General features: G+C 40.3%; 1 protein-coding gene across 5 annotated transcripts in view; it reads left to right on the plus strand.

The window, feature by feature from the left end:
* SS18 (SS18 subunit of BAF chromatin remodeling complex) overlaps positions 1-23,496 on the plus strand; it is a 62,631-nt gene that overhangs the window by 27,489 nt on the left and 11,646 nt on the right. For all 5 annotated transcript variants that reach the window (XM_084620508.1, XM_084620509.1, XM_084620511.1 and 2 more), the window contains one exon: positions 9,774-9,995. In XM_084620508.1, coding sequence (XP_084476634.1) covers positions 9,774-9,995 — 222 coding nt within the window. The remainder of the gene's footprint in view (positions 1-9,773; positions 9,996-23,496) is intronic.

The following is a 23,496-nucleotide window of genomic DNA, read 5'->3' on the forward strand; positions in this document are numbered from 1 at the left end:
TTTCTATACCGACAGAAGAAGCTCCTGCTGATATAAAGTGAGATTATCACTTCAGCAGTCTCTGAATCCAAGTGCTTAAGTGACTTGCACCAGTTCACTGGTGTGACTTTCTTTGAAACATCATCAGCAAACATATATTTCTTGAATGGTTCACCCTTAGCTCTGAAGTTTATTATGGTTGGCATTATGGAGGGATGATGGCTGGATGTCCTTGTCATAGCCAACTCCTTTTCTTCAGCAGTTAAGGTTTGACCCTGGTACTGAGTATTGAGAATATATGCAAGAAAATGATCTGGAGACGGTGCTTGTCCCATTCATTTTTTAAATGCTTGTAATTTAACTCTCTCATTGCATATTTCTCTTTTTAAGATCTCACTGAGTTCCTTCCAAATTTCAACAGCGTCAGCAATAAAACAGCTATTTCCCTGCATTTTGTTCAAGGCTACAGAAATAGGCTTTAGGGTACTCAGCATGTGTTCAACATTTCTCTTAAGCCTAATGTTAAGAACTTTGACTGTGACAGTGCCATCTGTTTTTTCACAATTTTGTTCACAAACTCTCATCAGATTAGGCTAGTTCTTGATGTAGTGCTCAAAACAGTCCACTACTGAGTTCCATCGCATGTCTTGTGGGAGAGTTTACTTGGTTCCTCCCACTTTTTTCAGAGCAGCTGCTGCAAAGTGGTGGTTATGGAAGTATTTTGCAATTTCAACAGTATTAGCCTTTGTTTCTGGAACACTGAAGTCTTTGCCTAGGAAGTGCATCAAATGAGTACTGCAACCGTATGTTATTAGCGTGGGACTCTCTTCTAAATTTCTTCTCATCTTGGATACGTTTGCAGCATAGTCTGTGACCAAGCTGTGTACTATACATTTGAATTTTTTTTCACAGTTTGTTATAGCTTTTACTACTACTACTTGTAAGTATTCTGCTGTGTGTGCATTCCTGATGTATCAATTGTAAAGACATTCCTCTCTTCTGTTGTCACACAAGCACATACACCAGGATCATTGTGGACATTGCTCCACACATCAAGATTCAGGTTAACAATTTCACCCTCTAGACCTTTTGCACACTGCTCAATTTCTCTTTCATACACTTTATCCAGCAGTTTGCCTGCGACATCTGCTCTGTTGGGTGGATTGTATCTGGGTCTTAATGACTGAACCATGTTAATGAAGTGTGGGTTCTCAATCGTATGGAAAAGGAGAGTTTGTTTCATAAACAAACGGCAATTTTTTCATCAATTACCTGTTTTTGTAATCTGCAGATTCTTATCACAAACATATCTATGGTTGTTTCTGGATGATGGCGTTTTTTTTTCTTCTTTTTGCCACAGGTGATAGCCACAGTATATCTATGTGACATATATGATGTGACTGAAACACTATCATTGGCAGATAACTCTGAAACTATAGAAAATGATGGTGATCTTGAAGGTGGATAGTCTTCAGAATCCCGTATGTTGAGGATGGATTCTCCTAAACAAAATAAGTCAATGCAGTTATTTAATTATTATTACCATACTCTCATTTAGCATTCTCCTTGCATTCACTGACACTCAGTACTACTTTAAAGGTGAAATTGTAAAAAGATCTACCTATTTCAGCTATTTATTTTTTATCACAACTGCATCTTAAATCATAGTACCATAGAGTAACAACTATATTTTTTGCTCAAATATGAAAATTCAAGAATAGTCCAGAAGGAAGACAGGCACTCCTTAAGAAAGAAGTATGAAATAAAGAAGTTTACCAACCTGAAGATCCTGCATGTTCAGACATGTTCCTTTCATCACGTTGAATGCAGCTTCTCTTGTTGTTGTTTCATTCGGGTGACCAGGCCTTGCATTTCTTTGTTGCACTGTTTGCATTTTGCACACATGCCTGTTTTACCCACAGGTAGAGGAACTTCATTAAAATATTCCCAAACTGGGTCTCTTTCACGGCCTGCTGCCATTATAGGTTTTCCCTTCCAGTGAGAGAATGGTTCGGTAGATCTCAAATCAATGAAGGTTACACTCAGAAAGACCTCAAGACTTCTGGAATATGCTGCTCAAGCAGTTTCACTTTTGTTTCTACTGCCTGTCCCTCCCTTCTCACATTTATCTCCAGACTTCTTCTCCTTGTCCAGATCTGTTCCGCCCCCAACAATCTGCTAGTCATTGAACTTTTTGAAACTTTTTGTACTTTTAGAGAGAGGTAAGGGTTTGATTCTGTGTACACAAATTTGCAGAGGAACAATAGGATTGAGGTCTGTTATTTCTCTCCTCTGTATATTATTTATATATTTAAAAACATTTTTGCTGTTAACAAGCATGTTATCTTTGGAGACACAAATCCACAGTTTGAGAACTGCAAAATTGAACATCTCTGATGATATCTTCTAGACTGAGCACTGAGTCCCATTGGGTAGATAGAAAGATTAACCTAAATAATCTATACAGAAGCCCCTGGAACCCCATAAGATTGGGTCTCTAATCCATGAACTATTGGAACTCATTTACAAAACTTTTCTTGAACATTACATGACTATATTGTCTCATATTATAGAATTAGAATTTATAATTCCTATTCCATGATGAGATATCTTTGAGCTATAATGTATCTTAATGAAAACTACTGTGACTGGATCGGGCCAGATGGCTACAGGAGAGTAATAGAAGGCAGATATATTAGCCCCAGGTTAAGTAGGTCCCTTTTCCCTGGGTAAGGTAACAGGGAAGGTTCCAGAACAATCAGGAACGTTCTGGAGACAATTAAGACAGGCTGATTAGAACACCTGCAGCCAATCAAGAAGCTGCTAGAATCAATTAAGGCAGGCTAATCAGGGCACCTGGGTTTTAAAAAGGAGCTCACTTCAGTTTGTGGTGTGTGTGTGAGGAGCTGGGAGCAAGAGGCACTAGGAGCTGAGAGTGAGAACATGGACTGTTGGAGGACTGAGGTGTACAAGCATTATCAGACACCAAGAGGAAGGTCCTATGTTGGGAGGAGGCCATGGAGAAGTAGCCCAGGGAGTTGTAGCTGTGACACAGCTGTTCCAGGAGGCACTCTAGACAGCTGCATTCCACAGGGCCCTGGGCTGGAACCCGGAATAGAGGGCGGGCCCGGGTTACCCCCAAATCCTCCCAACTCCTGGTCAGACATAGGAGGAGTCAACCTGGACTGTGGGTTCAGAAAAACTGCTAAGCTGAGGGCTGCTGTGAAGCTCCAAGGTGAGCAAATCTGCCAATAAGCGCAAGACCCACCAAGGTAGAGGAGGAACTTTGTCACACTACCTTTAGATAGGTTTTTTCCTCAAAAAGCATTTTATCAAAAAAATCCAATTTAAATTAAAAAAAAATCTGATTCTTTTGCAATTTTTAAAAAAAAATCATTGATTTGGTATCCACACTGTTTAGGACTAAATCAAGACTTGCCTCTCCCTTTGTGGGTCCCAGGGCTAGCTTCTCCAAGAAGCAGTCATTAATGGTGTCTAGAAATTTTATCTTTGCATCCAGTCCTCAGGTGACATGTACCCAGTTAATATGGGGATAGTTAAATCCCCCATGATTATTGGGTTTTTTATTTTTATAGCCTCTCCACTCTCCCTAAGTATTTCACAAGCAGTGACACCATCCTGGTCAGGTGATCAGTAGTATATTCCTACTCTATACTCTCATTTTCAAGCATGGAATTTCAATCCAAAGAGATTCTGTGGTACTGTTTGGTTCATTTAAGATATTTTTCCAATATTGATTTTTGCTTTCTTTCACATATTGTGCCACTCCTTCACTAGCATGACCTATTCTGTCATTCCTATATGTTTTGTACCCTTGTGTTGATTATCATTGTTCCACCATGTTGCTGTGATGCCTGTTATATCAGTATCCTCATTTAATATTAGACTCTCAAGTTCACCCATCTTAGTAATTAGACTTCTAGCATTTGTATACAAGCACTTATAAAATTTGTCAGTATTTAGTTCTCTTCTTTCCTATGATGTAATTGAATGGGACTCTCCTTTGTTTGACTGTTTTTCTTCAGTTCCTACATGTACTTTATCACCTTCTATCCTCCCCTCTTTACTAGGATACAGAGTGTATCCACTTTAATAAATCCTCCCCCATGGGATGTGTCTGTCTGAACTGTGTTGTCCTCTGTGGCTGTCGGCTTTCTCCTAGCCTTTAGTTTAAAACTCCTCCATGACCTTTTCATTTTACCAGCTAGCACTATGGTTTTGTTTTAAGTGGAGCCCATCCTTCCTTAATATCATTCTTTGTTCCAAAAAGATGCCCCAGTTCCTATGTCCCTCCCCCCAACACCATGTCTCATCCATACATTGAGACCCTGCAGTTCTGCCTGTCTAACTGGCCCTGTGCGTGGAACTGGTGCATTTCAAAGAATGCTACCATGGAAATCCTGGACTTTAATGTCTTTCCTAGCAGTCTAAATTTGGTCTCCAGGACCTCTTTCCTACTTTCCCCTATGTCTTTGGTACCTATATGTATCACAACCACCTGGTCTTTCCCAGCACTGCACACAAATCTGTATAGAGGTCTCAAGAGGTCTTCAGCCTTCGCACTTGTCAGGTAATTTACCGTGTGGTTCTCCCAGTGATCACAAACCCAGCTATCAATATTTCTAATAATTAAATCCCCCATTACTATTACCTGTCTCTTCCAAAAAACAGGGATTCCCTCCTCTGGAGAGGTAGCCTCTGTGCAATAGGATATCATGACTCCATCTGGAAGGAGGGTCCCAACTATAGGTTTGTTTCCCTCTGCTCCAGCTTGATGCTCTCCTTTGTTGAGAATTTCATCCTTCTCAACAGCACAGAGGCTGTCAGAGTGGGGGTGGGATCACACTACCTTGTCCCAGAAAGTTTTGGCTATATACCTTTCTGTCTCCCGTAGCTCCTCCAATTCAGCCACTGTGATCTCAAGGTCTTGTATTTCGTGTCTGAGGACCATGAGTTACTTGCACTGCGTGCACACATATACCCCCTGCCCACAAGGCAGGTAATTATACATGCTGCATTCAGTGCAGTAAACAGAATAGCCTCTACTTTGCTGCTGGACATCTGTCTGCATTATTTTTACTCTTGCAGAGGTTTTTGGTTGGTTGGTTTTTGTTTTTTTGAGGGGGACGTTTATTGGCTTAAGTTTAGAGAATGGTCATTAAGTGTATCTGGCTCTCATGCTCCCTCTCTAAACTCCCCTGTTTGCTAGCTCCTCTGGTCATATAGGAGCTGGCTTTTTAAACTCCTGTTCTCCCTCAGTTATCCCTGGCCCCCTTGTCAAGGGATCCTTAAGGGATTAGGGATCAAAGGAGAGCAGGCTAGAGCTTTGTTAGGAAGCTTTCAGCCTTGCCTAGGCTAGCAGGCCGCTTGGCTCAGCACAGAGCTCCCCCAAACAGAACACACTATAAAACTTCAATCAAGCAGGCACATGGCAATCAAGCAAGCACACAAAAACCCCCAACCAACCAGGCAACAAGCTCACCTCAAGGATGAGTTTTCTTCCCGTTTGGCTTTTTTGTTTGTGTATGATTCTTGACCTTCATTTTTTTCTAATACAACTTGTTGTTTGCAAATCCTCCAATAACTGCCTCTGTAAGCTGTGTATAACAGTGGCTATCAAACTTTCTTTTTCGCGGACCACTTGAAAATTGCTGAGGGTCTCGGCGGACCACTTAATGATCTTTCCAAATGTTATTTGTACCGTTAGCTAACTATTGTAAAGCGCTTTGGATAAAAGCGCTATATAGAAAAAACCTTACTAATAGTTAACTTTTTTTTGTTCTACAAATAAAAGGACACAACTCATATCATTAGTCTTATCTTTCTAACGCAATGGATGTGTCCTCTCTTCCCCCACTGTGGCAGCCCCCAAGCTGGTGCTGGGAAGGAGCAGGGCGGGGTCTCTCCCCCTCTCCCCTGCTGCAGCAGCCCCCGAGCTGGAGCTGGGAAGGAGGGGGGTATCTTCCCCCGCCACAGAGCTGAGGCTGGGAAGGAAGGCCATCTTTCCCCAGCAGCCGCAGCCCTAGAACTGGGGAGAGTCACCTTTTTCTCTGACCGCCGCAGCCCTGCACATCCCAAATTCCCCCCACTCCCTCTTCTCACCCCACTGCCCCCTCCCACCTATCCCCTGTTCCCCCCACGGCCACCACCTCACCTTACATGTTCATCTTCTCCAGGGCCCAGGCACCTAATTAGTGGAGCCACGCCTGCATGGCTTCACTAATTGGGTGAGTGGCCGTTCATTCTCTTGTATGCAGCCGCCCAGGTGCGCTCCTTAGATGGATTTATCCTCCATGAACTTACCTAATTCTTTTTGGAGCCCACATATACTTTTGGCCTTCAGAACATCCTCTGGCATTGAGTTCCACGTGTGTTGGGTGAAAAAGTACTTCCTTATATTTGTTTTAAATCTGCTGTCTATTAATTTCATTGGATGACCCTCATCCTTGTGTTATTTGAAGGGGGGTAAATAACACTTCCTCCTCCATTTTCTCCATGCCATTCATGATTTTATAGACCTCACTCATTTCCTCCCTTAGTTGTCTCTTTTCTAAGCTGAACGATTCCAGTCTTTTAAATATATCCTCATATTCAAGCTGTTCCATACCTTTCATCATGTTTGTTGTCCTTTTCTGTGCTTTTCCCAATTCTAATTATATCTTTTTCGAGATGGGGTGACCAGAACTGCGTGCAGTATTCAAGGTGTGGGTGTACCATGGATTTATAAGTCGCCACAGCCCTACATGTCCTAAATTTCCCCCTCTTCTTACCCCACTGCCCCCTCACACCTATCCCCCATTCCCCCCAAGGCCACCACCTCACCTTACATGTGTGTCTTCTCCAGGGTCCAGGCACCTAATTAGTGGACCAAGGCCTGCACGGCTTCACTAATTAGGTGGGTGGCCCTTCATTTTCTTGTGTGCAGCCGCCCAGGCGTGCACCTTAGAGGGAACTATCCGCAGACCACCTGAATGGAGGCTTGCAGACTACTGGTGGTCCACGGACCACAGTTTGAGAACCTCTGGTGTATACCACTGCCTCATCTAAAATCCTTATCTATGCCTTAATTTCTTCTGACTTTGAATATTGCAGCTGTTTTTCCTTGGCCAAGACCTGGCTCTCCAGACATATAGAATGCTGATATGATTCTTTTCAAACCTACAGAAAAATACAACCAAATTGCTTTGTCCTCATACTGCTCCACTAGTTCCATGTTTCTTTTAGGATCCATTTCAGAATTGCCTTCTGTTTTATATCATTTATGCAGCCTATTTCACAATGAAAGCTTTACGCCTACTTAGCCATGATGTAGCCTATTAATAGACCTATCATTTCTACACTCCCCACTCAGCTTGTGTAGTGTTGGCCTCTTTGCCCCATCACATAATTTTGCTACTGGTAGTATGATAGACTTCCTTCCTGTGACAAGTTCCTTGCAACTGTAGGACTGCTGTGCCCCCTAAACTCTCCAGCCTGGGCTGTCTCTCACAATGCTTTGCTAGTGACAAGCAGCAAACCCCTCCAGCTGCCGTTATCACTCAGCCACCAGCATGCAGAGGCACGTCAAGCCAATTTGAGTGCTCTCCAAACCACTCATGATCTATATGCATGGAAACACCAGCTAGTCTCTTAAGCCCCCAGCCTTGCACCCCAGAAATATACTGTCTTGCACTGCTCAAGACCTCCTTTTGAACAGTGTAAACTTATTAATTAATTTGCCACTTCATCAAAGGAAAATGGACATGCCACCAGCCTTTGTAACCTGAACAGATTCCCCAAGCACTTTAGACAAGCTCCCTAGTAAGGATAAAACATTAAAATAAGTTTATTAACTACAGAAAGATAGATTTTAAGTGATTATAAATGGTAGGCATAAAAGTAAGAGAGAGTTACCTTAAGAAAATAAAAAGTAAACATGCAGCCTAAAGCCTCTTTTAGGCTAAACCAGAGGTGAATCAAACAGCTTTTCTCACCCTACTGGATGTTGCAGGTAGGTTATAGTTCTTAATACACAGGCTGACTTTCCTTCTCAGCCTGGGACCAGTCTCTTCAGTTCAAGTCTTTGTCTTCCCAGCATTGTTGCCTTCAGCGTAGGTGGGGGAGGAGAGAGGTAATTGCATGATGCCACTGCCCCTTATCTTATACTCTGTCCATGTGCCTGAAAAATACTGGCCTAAATGTCCTGGTGGGCCTTGCTGAGTCACAGAGTTGAGCAGTTCACCTGGTGTGGTCTTGTGCAACTGAGTCATAGAGTTGAGCAATTCCCATTGTGTAGTGCTTATGCACCTCTGTTACAGAATTGTAAATGTCTTGTTTACAACTCCTCTGCTGATCAATGGTTGTTTAACGCCTTTCTGTGTGTGGATCACCTCCTTTGCTATCACTGGAGAGCTAGCAATGGGCGACTTCCAAACTCAAAACATATTTCAATAACAACCATAAAGAAAAATCTCATAATATCACACACATTAACAATATACATATTTTGACAGAAGAGTGGGTTTCAGCAGATCATGACCTTTCATATGGTGTCTTACATGTCATGCTTTGTATGAAATATCACAACCATACACAAATGATGAATATGAGGGTTACAGGGGGTACTTTGAGGTACCGCATGTCATATAGTACTTCCCTCTTAGGATGTCTGTCATTTACATAAGCCTTCCTGATTTCACTACCTTCTCGACCCTCATATCTGATCAGAAAATTTTCTCCCTTGCCTGATTTTCTCTCTCTGCTTTTATTTTTTCATTTTAACTTTATAACTATATTATTTAATACTGTGTAAAGTTTTTGGGGATAAAGCCTATATGAAAAAAGCTGTACAAAATAAAATTGTATTCCACTGCCACCATAGAGAGGCAAAAAAAAAAATTCCTTTTATAGAAGCAATTTCCAGTTACAAAAAAATAAATATTTAGTATGTGAACAGCTGATATTCATATTGACGGAAAAGGGGCTTCAATTCACATCTCCCAGCTAAAAGAATAGATAGTTTATCAAGCAGTCATGCTTATACACTTTTTTTAAAATATCCATTGAGAGTGGGTATAATCAAGAGATCAATCAAACTCCAACCTGTCTTGCCAGGAAGGGAGGAGTAAAGGGTGAAGAGGTATAACTGGCCATATGGGTGTGTGACCAGGTTGTTCATCCTTTGGGTCTTCACTGGGAGCAATGGTGAGAGGTTAACTGTTTTTTTCTGTAATCTGTAAATATATTTGTAAGCTTTTGGCTGTAGTTGATGTTAGAACCTAATGTTAAATATGGTTATAATTATGTGTGTGTGTGGGGGGGTGTTTCTTTGCACTGTCTGAAGTTCAGTACTTGTTATTATTTCCCAAGTATTAAATACCAGTTTCAAAAGAATATCTAGGTTGACTAGTATGAATACATTAAAATCTGTAGAGCCAGGCTCTTGAACCTACTGTTGCACTGATAAATAAGGGGGGTGTTGAAATCTAGGTGTATGTGAGCTAAGTGCTAAAAGGCAAGCTTTGTACAGAGTATGGATTTAAGAAAGGCTGAATGATGGTTTGCAACTTTTATTTTAAAAGTTTCAGCTACTCTATAAGAGATAATGTAAAGTCATAATGGAACTAAACTTAATGACAATTGCAAACTCTGTTTTATGATTTAATCCAGTCAAGAAATCATAAGCCAACCCCCTGATTTAATAAAAGTACATAATATAATTAGTGTTGTGACTGAGTGTGACTGCTGTTGATTGTTTAATGGTACTTAACGTAACATGTTTTTTCTTTCCAAAGGACCTAACCATATGCCTATGCAAGGACCTGGGCCTAATCAACTCAGTATGACAAACAGTTCCATGAACATGTCTTCAAGTAGCCATGGGTCCATGGGCGGTTATAATCACTCAGTGCCATCTTCACAAAGCATGCCAGTGCAGAATCAGATGACTCTGAGCCAAGGACAGCCCATGAGCAACTATGGCCCCAGACCAAATATAAACATGCAACCAAACCAAGGTAAATGAAATTTAATTCCTATTAAGTGGGAGTCACCTAGAAAACGAGGCCTCTTACGTAAGCCTTTAAAGGTGGAAAAAAGCCTTTATTCCAAGTTAAAGTGTTTCCTTCTCTAAATATATTTATCTTTCTGTCCCTAAGGATCTTTGGGTGGGATCCATGAGGGGACTTAGGTGTAGCAATGCTGAGCACCACAGCACCTAACTTTTAGGCACCTAGAAAATCATTAGAACCACTGGGGTCCACAAAGGTTGAGTTAGGCACAAAGACTACCTAAACAATGAATGGGGAGAAGTAGGCACCTAAGAACATGATCCACAAAAGCCAGCACGCTAGCTGGGGAACTGCCTAAGGTAGCCCATGGGAGATGCTGACCAGAGCGGTGTATGCTAAGCCCCTTTCCTTTCTTGGAGATAGGCGCCTGAGGAGGAGAAGTAATTTGAACTGGGTCGATCATCTATCAGTTGAGTGCCCTAACCGATAGGCTGTGGAAATGGTCTGATATGGGTGTCCCTCAATTTCTCCTGTTGAAGTTGGTCCACTTCAATGAAACATTGAATAGTTAAATATTAATTGAGCCAGAGATAGAGTTAGAATGATTCTGTATCCTAGTGGTTAGAGTACTCACTTGAGAGGTGGCCAGTCCCTGTTTGAATTCCTTTACCCCTTCATGAGGACGGGGTCTTGAACTGGGGGTTCTCCCACATCTTGGGTGAATACCCTGTCCACTTGGCTAAAGGTTATAAGGGAGGTCCTCCTTTTCTTTCTCTTCCCCTTTCCCCTAGGCTATATTGTGTAAACTAGCCTGAGGGGGCTGATCCAGTAGATGTGCTCAGATGCTACCTAATGAATAGGGCCCCTTCTTTAAGCTTAGATGGCTGAACGCCTGTCTTTCTGGTTTGTGAATTATTCTCACTCTTAGGTGGGAGATAGGCATCTGGTTGCCTAGAGTGGGCAGTTGTGGAGGAGATAGGTGCTCAGGAGTGAGGCTCCAGTTCTCATGTCCAGAGGCAAAAGCTTAGGTGCCAAGTGAGTTTAAGCACTTATGAAGTTAGACAGCAGCGGAGCTGGAGTTTTCTGGATCGCAATGGTCCTAAAAATGGGCATGAGGCACCTAAGTACCTTTGTGGATCCCACCCTTTGTCTCTTCTCCTGCCTTTTAGTCACTTAATTGTTTTCAGTCATTGGGCCACATTCAGACATAGTGTGAACCACTGGAAATATCTGCTTTTGTCAGATCTGAAGGGAACCTATGTCTTTTTTGTAGTGTTATTTATGTAACATTCTGCATTTAGTGAAGATCGTGATATAAGAGAGTTACTACATTGCTGTGTGTATCTCCTGTAGAAATTTACTGTGGTAAAACAATACATTTTTCTTTTTAAGTATTGATACACAAATCACTCTTCAATCTCATGGATTAATTGAGTAATTAAGATTAGATAGTCCCAGTAAACATATATAGGAGACTATCTAATATTATGTATACATATGTATCTCTGTTCTCTATCACACATATGTTTTTAATTTGGAATACCTGTTTCTTTTGTATTAGGAATAGAATTTCAGTCCCAGACAAAATCTGTTTCTACATAGTATTTTCTGATGATGTCTTTATGCATAAAGTAACAATTCAGAATTAATTCTGTATCGAAGATATTTATCCAGAATAAACAGCAGAGATGCTCTATCCTGTTGGCGGTGTGGTCCTTGTGTTAGTGCCAAATACACTGCAGTATAAAAATATCATACTACCACAATGGACAAAACTATTAACTTGTCTCTATGCTATGTATTCACACACATGCTCTTAACAGACAGGGCAGAACACCGCTTGCTGGTTGTAAAGTCTTACTGCATTTGATTTGAATACACTGTCCTCTAAAAGCCAAACTATGGAATCCAAAATGTAAATGCAGTAATTAAAACATGTTTGTTATCTATCTATCTGGATTGTATGTCAAACAAGTCAACTAAAGAATATGTGTGGGGCTCCCTTTACTTCATCTGCTGTGAGAGAAAATGTTTTTTATTTTGGCAGAGTTTCTCTTTGGTTACTAATATACATAATACTGTAGTGTGAATTGAGATTGAGTTTTTCTTTCCAATATTGTCTTTTGTTCCATGTTTTGTTGCACATCTGTCTGTCTGTCTGTCTGTCCGTGAAGGAATCCTTTTTATTTTTATTAGGTCAGCTAGAGGTTCAAATCAACAGGAAGATCCAGTCAGTGTTAGTACAGAAGACAGTCCAACCACGAGTTTAGTTACTGTTAGCAAAAGCAAGAAAACTGATGATTCTGAGATTAGCCACAGTCGTAGTTACACAGCTCTAAGAAATCTGGTAGTTAAGAAAAAGTACACTAGAAACATGGCTGTGATTGCAAATCGGAGCAAATATACCTTTGGCTGTAAGTTGTTAAATTTTGTGTGTTTGTTAGGCAGTGGGTCTGGGAGCATTTTTTTTATAACATTTGTGAATCATTTTAGAAAAGTATTGGGCATACTGCAGCTGAGGTTTACCTTAATTATGAAGACTTGACTCTTAATAAGGAAAGTAAATGATGTAGGTAGAAGTAAATACAGGGAAAGAATTAAACTAAATGTCTGCAAAAATCGGTGTATTTTGTAAGTAACCGATCAACTTCAGAGTAGAGTGGGGCGTCTCGTTAGGGGACGAGACGCCCCTACTCTACTTGCGCTACACTGATGACATCTTCATCATCTGGACCCATGGAAAAAAGCCCTTGAGGAATTCCACCATGATTTCAACAATTTCCATCTCACCATTAACCTCAGCCTGGACCAGTCCACACAAGAGATCCACTTTCTGGACACTACAGTGCTAATAGGCGATGGTCACATAAACACCACCCTATACTGGAAACCTACTGACCGCTATACTTACCTACATGCCTCCAGCTTTCATCCAGACCACACCACACGATCCATTGTCTACAGCCAAGCTCTAAGATACAACCGCCTTTGCTCCAACCCCTCAGACAGAGACAAACATCTACAAGATCTCTATCAAGCATTCTTACAACTACAATACCCACCTGCTGAAGTGAAGAAACAGATTGACAGAGCCAGAAGAGTTCCCAGAAGTCACCTACTACAGGACAGGCCCAACAAAGAAAATAACAGAACACCACTAGCCATCACCTTCAGCCCCCAACTAAAACCTCACAAGCACATCATCAAAGATCTACAACCTATCCTGGGGACGATCCCTCACTCTCACAGATCTTGGGAGACAGGCCAGTCCTCACTTACAGACAGCCCCCCAACCTGAAGCAAATACTCGCCAGCAACCGCACAACAAAAACACTAACCCAGGAACCTATCCTTGCAACAAAGCCCGTTGCCAACTGTGTCCACATATCTATTCAAGGGACACCATCATAGGACCTAATCACATCAGCCACACTATCACAGCCTCGTTCACCGTACATCTGCCAATGTGATATATGCCATCATGTGCCAGCAATGCCCCCTGCCATGTAGATTGGCTAAACCGTACAGTCTTTACATAAAAGAATAAATGGACACAAATCAGATGTCAAGAATTATAACATTCAAAAACCAGTTGGAGAACACTTCAGCCTCCCTGGACACTCAATTACAGACCTAAATGTCGCAATTCTCCAACAAAAAAACTTCAGAAACAGACTCCAACAAGAAACAGCAGAACTGGAATTAATCTGCAAACTGGACATCATTAAATTAGCCTTGAATAAAGACTGGGAGTGGATGAGTCATTACACTCACTAAAAACTATTTCCCCATGCTACTTTTCCCCTTACTGTTACTCACACCTGTCAACTCTTTGAAATGGGCCATCCTGATTATCACTACAAAAGTTTTTTTTTCTCCAGCTGATAATAGCCCACCTTAATTGATTAGTCTCGTTACAGTTGGAATGGCAACACCCATTTTTTCATGTTCTCTGTGTATGTGTATGTTCCTACTGTATTTTCCACTGCAAGTATCCGATGAAGTGCGTTTTAGCCCACGAAAGCTTATGCCCAGATAAATTTGTTAGTCTCTAAGGTGCCACGAGTACTCCTCATTTTTTTTGTTGTTAGTACTTTAATGGATTTTCAAAGAGAGGATGGAGCAGCATCTAAAGAAATCATTACTTTGCTTCACTGTGGAGCAGGAACTGTTGCTGAGACAATTATACTGGTGGAGCTGGTAACACTGCTAGTATCACACAGCTGGCCATGGAACTCTCTAGACAGTTAATGTTGATTTTGGTTAACTCTTGGAAAATTGGGGAATTTACAGAAGATGAAGAAAGCAAATGTTGAAACAATATTGAAAAAGGGTAAATGGGATGACTTTGGTTAATTATAGGCCTGTCACTCTGACATTGATCCCAGGCAGCATAACGAAACAGCTAATATGGGATTAGATTAATAAAGAATTAAAAGAGGGAAATATAATTAATGCAAATCAACATGGTTTTATGGAAAATAGATCCTCTCCAATTAACTTGGTATCTTTTTTTGATGAGATTACAAGTTTGATTCATAAGGATAAATGTATTGATGTAATATACTTAGATTTTGACTTCATACCACATAATGTTTTGATTAAAAAACTAGAAATGATCAACAGGTCACACATTAAATGGATTTTAAACTGTCTGTCTGACAGTTCTCAAAATGTAATTGTAAACAGGGAATCATCAAGCATGTGTGTTTCTAGAGGAGTCCTTCAGGGAGCGATTCGGGGCCTACGCTGTTTAACATTTTATCAGTGACCTTGAAGAAAACACAAAATCATCACTGATGAAGTTTGTAGATGACACAAAGATTTGGGGGAATGGTAAAAAAATGAAGAGGACATGCCACTGATCCAAAGCAATCTGGATTGTGTGTTAAGCTGGGAACAAGTAAACCATATATGCTTTTTAATATGGCCAAATGTAAAGTTATACATCTAGGAAAAAAGAAGGTAGGCCATACTTACAGGATGGAGGCTCTGTCAGCTGGACAGGGACTCCCAGTGCAATGCTGTGATCAAAAGAGCTAATTCAATTTCTGAAGTAGGATTACGGAGGTTATATTACCTCTGTATTTCACATCAGCGCAACTGCTACTGGAATACTGTGTTCATTTCTGATGTCCACAGTTCAAGAAGGATATTGATAAATTGGAGCGGGTTCAGAGAAGAGCCATAAGAATGAATAAAGGATTAGAAAACATGCCTTATAAACTTAAGGCACTCAATCTATTAACAGACAGAAGGTTAAGGAGTGACTTGATCACATTTGATACCTACATGGGGGGGAAAAATTTTGATAACTGGTTCTTCAGTCTAGCAGACAAAGTTATAACAAGATCCAGTGTCTGGAAGTTGAAGGTACACAAATTCAGACCGGAAATAAGGCACACATTTTTAAGAGTGAGGATAAAAAACTATTGGAACAACTTACCAAGGGTTGTGGTGGATTCTTTATTACTGGCAACTTTAAGATCAAGATTGGATGCTTTTCAAAAGATAAGCACTAGTTCAAACAAGCATTAAATCAGGGGAGTTCTGTGGCTTGTGTTATGTTGGAGGTCAGACTAGATTATCACAATGGTCCCTTCTGGCTGTGGAATCTATGAAATAGAGCACCCAAAATTAGTGGATATTTTTGACTTTAATCACTCCATGCCTCTGTCCCCTAGTATCTGCAAAATTGAGATAATAATACCATCTCACCTCAGGGATGTTGTGAAAATAAACTCATTAATGTTTGTGAAAGGGTCAGATACTATATAAGTAATGTGTTCCATAGAAAAACTCATGAAGAAATTAATAATTCAGTCTTCAGGGCAGGGTTTGAATAATGTGGTGGAAATAAGGCATGAGCCACACACTGAACTATGATGATAAAATATTATGGCTGGGGTGGCCACCCTGAACCTGAGAAGGAGCCAGAATTTACCAATGTACATTGCCAAAGAGCCACAGTAATATGTCAGCAGCCCCCCATTAGCTCCCCCTGCTCCCAGCGCCTCCCACCCACTGGCAGCCCCGTTGATCAGCGCCTCCCCCTCCCTCCCTGCACCTCCCAATCAGCTGTTTTGTGGTGTGCTGGGGGGAGGGGGAGGAACGAGGGCAGGGCAGGCTCAGGGGAGGGGGCAGGAAGGGGTGGGTGGGGGCAGGGCCTGTGGCTGAGCCAGGGGTTGAGCAGTGAGCACCCCCCGGCACATTGGAAAGTTGGCACCTATAGCTCCAGCCCCAGAGTCGGTGCCTGTACACGGAGCCGCATATTAACTTCGAAGAGCTGCATGTGGCTCTGGAGCCACACGTTGGCCACCCTTGTATTATGGTATAGCTGCTTGTTCAGTGAGTACTGTCCATCCTGTGCACTGAATGAGGAAGTGGTCTTGTGGAAAAATGCATGTGATCATGTAATTAAAAGGGGATGCATATGCTCAGGGGCTAAATTAAGGCTGCATATAGGTAACCTTTAATTATGGCACTTGCTAACTTTTGAGTGCTGAATCTGCAACATTAATATTTTTTTAACACTTTTTCTGTGTACGCAGTTACTAGTATGAAGTCATACAGAAGTTATCATTTGAGTGATGGTATTAGTAGGATAGGAATGAAAAAACTTTTTAGTATGGCAACAAGTCCAGTAATGTGATTTGTTATCAGTATCCACTGTATTAATCATTGACTTGCACTAATTTATAAGACACCTGCTGAAGGAATGCCTTGCATGAAAATCTAGTGCCTTCACAAGATTATTTTACAAGGTCAGTCCTGTTACAACTGAAAATTTTAGTCGTCTTGGGTTTTGGAAAATGAGTGTTAATAAGTTCCACAGGTGACTCTCATATTGAAGCTGTTGTACCACTCTGAGAAAACAGCAAGGAATATTAGCCAACCTTTATGAAGAATATGGGAATGTAAAGTGGCTGAGCGAATGTGGAACAAAAACCCTTTGTCTCCCCCCCCCCCTTTTTTTTTTTTGGTATAAAATCCTACAAGTTTATTGGTACAGTATATCGAATAAGATATTTTGCCAATTTTAACAAGACATTTTTGCTATCTGGAGACTGCTGTAAGCAGAATTTTTCAACAAACCGAAGTCTCTAGTTACTTAGAAACGACTTCCTTATGTAGATTGAACAGAATTGACCTTCCTGCATTATGGTGACAAACTATCGAACTCAAGTACTTTGATTTAATTGGGGATCGGTCCTGCTCTGAGCAGGGGGTTGGACTAGATGACCTCCTGAGGTCCCTTCCAACCCTGATATTCTATGATTCTATGTTTTAACAAAAAAGGACAAAATAAATAACACAGCCTTCTCAGGAATCCTGTTTTTCATGTCCCTCTGCAGACCACTTTGGTAGACCCCATTCCCCTGCCCAAGCTGAGATGTGAGCCAAGTATCTCTGACTCACTAGTCTCCATATACTAAACGTTAGACACATGTTGTCTACCCAGTTAAACAGCCGAAGTATAGCTCTGGATGTCATGTTTGCCTTTCCAGTTGTTGAGGGCTCATTGCAGGACTGTTTGCTGAACCTGATGGTAAGATTTTAAAGACATTTTTATTTATTTAAATATATAAAATATCCTTCCAGACTTCTGGCCACTGTACAGTAGTTACAAACAAATATGTAAGAGATCACAAACACCACTAACTCCAGTGAAGCAAACTTCTCCTTTTCCGTATACTCCAAAATCCTAAACAGCAGTCTCCTACCCAGTCAGTAAAAGACTGGAAAGATAAATTTCAGAGTAACAGCCGTGTTAGTCTGTATTCGCAAAAAGAAAAGGAGTACTTGTGGCACATTGTAAGGAGAGTGATCACTTTAGATAAGCTATTACCAACAGGAGAGTGGATTTGTGGGGCGGGGGAGAAAACCTGGATTTGTGCTGGAAATGGCCCAACTTGATTATCATACACATTGTAAGGAGAGAGATCACTTTAGATAAGCTATTACCAGCAGGAGAGTGGGGTGGGGGGAGAGAAAACCTTTTGTAGTGGTAAACACCCATTTTTTTCATGCTTTGTGTGTATATAAAGATCTTCTATACTTTCCACAGTATGCATCCGATAAAGTGAGCTGTAGCTCACGAAAGCTTATGCTCAAATAAATTGGTTAGTCTCTAAGGTGCCACAAGTACTCCTTTTCTTTTTGGAAAGATAAATGAGCCTAACATAGGGTGCTGATTGTCACACAGTTCAGGCACTAGGGAAGAAGTGATTTCAGTTGTTGAGGACCCTTCACTCTGAATGCCCTGCTACCAGCCCCTTCCCATTTAAACAGAGGGCTGTTAGTTTGAACACCTGTGCTGATTGCTATTGCCATGGTGGAACACACAAGGCAAGACAGTCTCAAATATAACCAAGACCCAACCATTTGGAATTCATAAGTAAAAAAAAAAAAAACGCAACATCTTAAACTTATGCATTTCATTTTATACTGACTTCAATTTCAGATGGTTTTAAAGGGTAGTTACCTATAGGAATTATACCTTGACGAAATAAAGGCATGGCTGATTGTGAACAGAGTCTGCTTTCAACAGATGCCACATCTTACTTGTCAAATGCAAAGGTTTAAATAGTTGAACTGCTTTGAATTAGAAATATTAGGTGTTTTGCCCATCTGGCAAATTATTATTTTAGTTTCTTAAATGTCCTCTCAAAAATGAGGAGGCCTAGAAACTTCAAATCTAGTTTGCAAGGTGAAGGCCTTGTAAAGCGTTAGTTCCTTCTGCTATTTTTCAATTAGTGATACATATTGGAAAGATATTTCTGGTTTATTAGGAATAACAGATTGCTCCCTTGGCATATTAAAGGGTTAGAGATCCTGCTGAAGAATCTTTTAAGTTTTCCCTGTAACATGAGCAAGGCTTGCAAAAGGTATGAAGTTTTGTCTGTTTATCATTTGTCTGGGCTTCCAGTCACCTGTGGAGTTTCTAAGCTGCCAAGATCCTAGAAGACATTAGCAGTTAAATGTTGTATGCTTCATTGGGGTTCCTAAATGCTGCAGCAGCTCCTGCAGAGCTCCTGTGTTATAGGAATTCTTCTCACCAGTTATCAGCCCATCATAGCTAGCTGTCGGTTCCAGCTTTGTGACCAAGTACTCTTTATTTTAAAGGAGTACTTGTGGCACCTTAGAGATTAACTAATTTATTTGAGCTTAAGCTTTCGTGAGCTACAGCTCACTTCATCGGATGCATGCAGTGGAAAATACAGTGGGAAGATTGTATATACACAGAGGACATGAAACAATGGGTGTTACCATACACACTGTAACGAGAGTGATCAGGTAAGGTGAGCTATTACTAGCAGGAGAGAAAAAAAACCTCTTGTAATGATAATCAAGGTGGGCCATGTCCAGCAGTTGACAAGAATGTGTGAGGAACGGTAGGGGGGGAAATAAACATGGGGAAATAGTTTTACTTTATGTAATGACACATTCACTCCCAGTCTGTATTCAAGCCTAATTTAATGGTGTCCAGTTTGCAAATTAATTCCAAGTCAGCAGTCTCTCGTTGGAGTCTGTTTTTGAAGTTTTTTTGTTGAAGAATTGTGACTTTTAGGTCTTTAATCGAGTGACCAGAGAGATTGATGTGTTCTCCGACTGGTTTTTGAATGTTATAATTCTTGACATCTGATTTGTGTCCATTTATTCTTTTACGTAGAGACTGTCCGGTTTGCCCAATGTACATGGCAGAGGGGCATTGCTGGCACATGATGGCATATATCACATTGGTAGCTGTGCAGGTGAACGAGGCTGTGATAGTGTGGCTGATGTGATTAGGCCCTATGATGGTGTCCCTGAATAGATATGTGGACAGAGTTGGCAACGGGCTTTGTTGCAAGGATAGTTCCTGGGTTAGTGTTTTTGTTGTGTGGTTGCCGATGAGTATTTGCTTCAGGTTGGGGGGCTGTCTGTAAGCAAGGACTGGCCTGTCTCCCAAGATCTGTGAGAGTGATGGGTCGTCCTTCAGGATAGGTTGTAGATCCTTGATGATGCTCTGGAGAGGTTTTAGTTGGGGGCTGAAGGTGACGGCTAGTGGCGTTCTGTTATTTTCTTTGTTGGGCCAGTCCTGTAGTAGGTAACTTCGGGGTACTCTTCTGGCTCTGTCACTGGAGTATAAACTGCAGAATATTTACCCTGTTTTCCACTCAGATAATAATATTTGTTAAAGCTATCCTGGACTCAATAAAAGCCATGTCTTTCCCTCCAGGGGAAAGATTTGTGGACATTTGCGAAGACATACTTTTCCTGAAAGTGAGCCCGCAAAGATAAGCGTGATTTGCTTTACACAGAGGAATCTTGTGGCCTCTTCCATGATGTAACCTCTTATCTGCAACTATAGATGAGACCATTTCAGCATTGGGTGGCAGTAAACTTCAGCATGACTGCATCTTTAACTATTCCTTCAAAAATTCTCAAGTTTTCCTATAGTTGAGAATTAACGTATAACATACTAATGGAACTCTCCTGCAATCTTCTTCCTCTGTCAGCAGTAGTCCTCACAGACATTCCCATTCTGGGCCTCTCTTCCAAAATGAACAATTCACAGTCATTGGAATATGTTCTAGAGCAGCAAACCATCAGATGGGCTGTAAATAAATCATTAATAACAATAACAACAACAAACCAGATCAAAAAGGGAGTCCTGTCATCTAATATTTTAGTTTGTTTTTTGCAGAGTGGGGGTTGTTTTTTTGTTATAGTCTTATTCAGTTTTGTATTCTAAGTATGAAACTAAATATGGCATAAAACTGTAACCGAAAAACAAACAAACAAAAAACCACTACTGGACCCCACCCTCCAACCCTTCTAAAAAACAAACAAAAACTACACCTCCCCAACCTGCTGCATGAAATGGTTCCATTCTGGAAACTGATAGAACTCATGGTTCATCTTCTTGGTGCCATCCTTATAAAGGAGACTTGGATCAAACTGGAAAGAAGCCAAGTGCTTTGTTATTAACATAATACACAGTTAGGCTGATGCAGAGTAGTGGATTCTCATTGTGGCTTTACAAAGCATTAATGAAGTTCTAATTTAAAAAGCAAATAGAAAACCTCTACATTGCACCATGGGGAGCCAACACATTTTATCACATTGTATTGTGACTAATATTAATATTGTTAATTAACAAGCTTTCCTGAGATCTAGGAATGTTATGGCAACTAGTTTTTATTTCTTTAAGACTGTTCTTGTTCTCAGTACTTTCAGACAGAGCTGTAGTCAAGTGGAATGGTCTGAATTGTCCAATTGTTTGGAAAATCCAGAATATGAAATACAATTTCAGTTAAGTGAAAAATAATTTCAGCATCTTCATTTTAACACTTTTATTCAGTACTTTAAAATTGGAACATAGAAATTGTCATACTAGAGAACAGAAGCAGGATTTTTAATTCTGTGGTCTTAATTAATGGCCTATATTATCTTCAAAAGAAAATGTGGAACATCTGTTTTCTCCTTAATGCTGCTTTTTTGCCTCCTCTTGTTGAGAACTTTTTGGCTACCTCCCCCACTAACACACTTAGAACAGCCTCCCTCTTACTGTGCTCTTAATTAATTTAATTACAATTTGTTTAAACTAAACTGAAGTCTGTCCACTTCTGAATGAGAGCGTGCATACAGAGGTTTAATGCACTTTACAATCACACCTTCAGTTAATTTGATTTAACTTTCTTGAATGTTACCATGTAATATTCCTCTTATAAGTCTATCCTCAAAATTGGCTGCTTTTAGCTAGTTTTCTGCCATTAAATTTCTGCTATGATACTTTCTGCTCCTAGTTTAGCACCTGACCATTTAAAAAAAAGAAAAGAAAAAATTATTTTTAATAGTTTAAGTTTTGATTTGTTATGCTGTTTTAAAGGATTTTAATACAGATCAGGATTTAGAAAAGAAACAGACATACAAACAATTTAGCACCTTGTTGGACTTTTCTTGCCCTAATGATCTTAATAGTGGAATAACGTAGACTCTTCACATTTTACCTCTTGTTAAGATTTAGTGAAATCTGATACCTTAACCTCCCTGTGATGACACCATGAAGGGAGAAGGGATTCTAATATTTCTTTAAAAAGTAGTTTAATCTAATCTATAATCACAATCATATGGTTGTCAGTACAGGGCAGAGTTAAGGTTGTTTGAATGCTGTTATAAATTTAGCCTTGTCTCTGAATTTTCTGAGTTTATAATGCTTTTGTTTTAGGATAATTAAACTTATTTTTATTATTTATTTGTATTGTGGTAGTGCCTTGGTGGCCCAGTCATGGACTAGAACCCCATTGGGCTAGACATGTAACGAAAATACTATCCTGGCTCTAGACAGCTTTTAATCTAAGTAACATACATTTAAAAAAATATATGTAATTACTGATGTGTACTTCCAATCTTAACTGCAGTGTAGTTTTAATCTGAGAATATTGTAGTAGGAACAAAGTGACCTCTGTAGTTACAGTTGCATGAGAATTATGCATTTCTTGCAGATTAAATTCAGTGGTGATAAATGCAAAGTAATGCACGTTAGAAAACATCCCAATTATACATACAGTATGATGGGGTCTAAATTAGCTGTTACCACTCAAGAAAGAGATCTTGGAGTCATTGTGGATAGTTCTCTGAAAACATCTGCTCAGTGTGCAGTGGCAGTCAAAAATGCTAACAGAATGTTAGGAAGCATTAGGAATGGGATAGATAATAAGACAGAAAATATCATTATGCCACTATATAAATCCATGGTACACCCACCCCTTGAGTCCTCTGTGCAGTTCTGGTTGCCCCAATCTAAAAAAAGGTACATTAGAAATGGAAAAGGTGTAGAGAAGGGCAGCAAAAAGGATTAAGGGTATGGAACAGCTTCCATATAAGGAAAGATTAAAAAGACTTGGACTATTCAGCTTGGAAAAGAGACAACTAAGGGGGAGATATGATAGAGATTTATAAAATCATGAATGGTGTGGAGAAAGTGAATAAGGAAATGTATTTACCTCTTCACTTCATACAAGAACCAGAGGTCACCCGATGAAATTAATAGGCAGCAAGTTTAAAACAAACAAAAGGAAGTATTTCATACAATGCACAGTCAACCTGTGGAATTTGTTGCCAAGGGTTGTTATGAAGGCCAGAGCTATAATTGGATTAAAAAGACTTAAATAATTTCATGAAGGGTAGGTCCATGAATTTCAATGATGCCTCCCCATGCTCTGGGTTTCCCTAGCCTCTGACTGCCAGTTGCTGGGACTGGATTATGGGATGGATCACTTGATGATTTCGCTGTTCTATTCATTCCCTTTCAAGCATCTGGCATTGGCCAGTGTCTGAAGACAAGATTTTGGCTAGATGGACCTTTGGTCTGATCCAGAATGGAAATGGAGTGGAAATGGTTCCATTAACTTTGAGCATGAGGAAAATAGGAATGAAAAATACAACATGCCCATTGTTTTGTTTTGTTTTTAAAAAGCTGTAACACCTTCTTGCAACCATCTTCATCCTTTTGGAGAAG

Source organism: Lepidochelys olivacea (genome assembly GCF_965140295.1).
Source record: "Lepidochelys olivacea isolate rLepOli2 genome assembly, chromosome: 2".
NCBI classification, from domain to species: domain Eukaryota; kingdom Metazoa; phylum Chordata; order Testudines; family Cheloniidae; genus Lepidochelys; species Lepidochelys olivacea.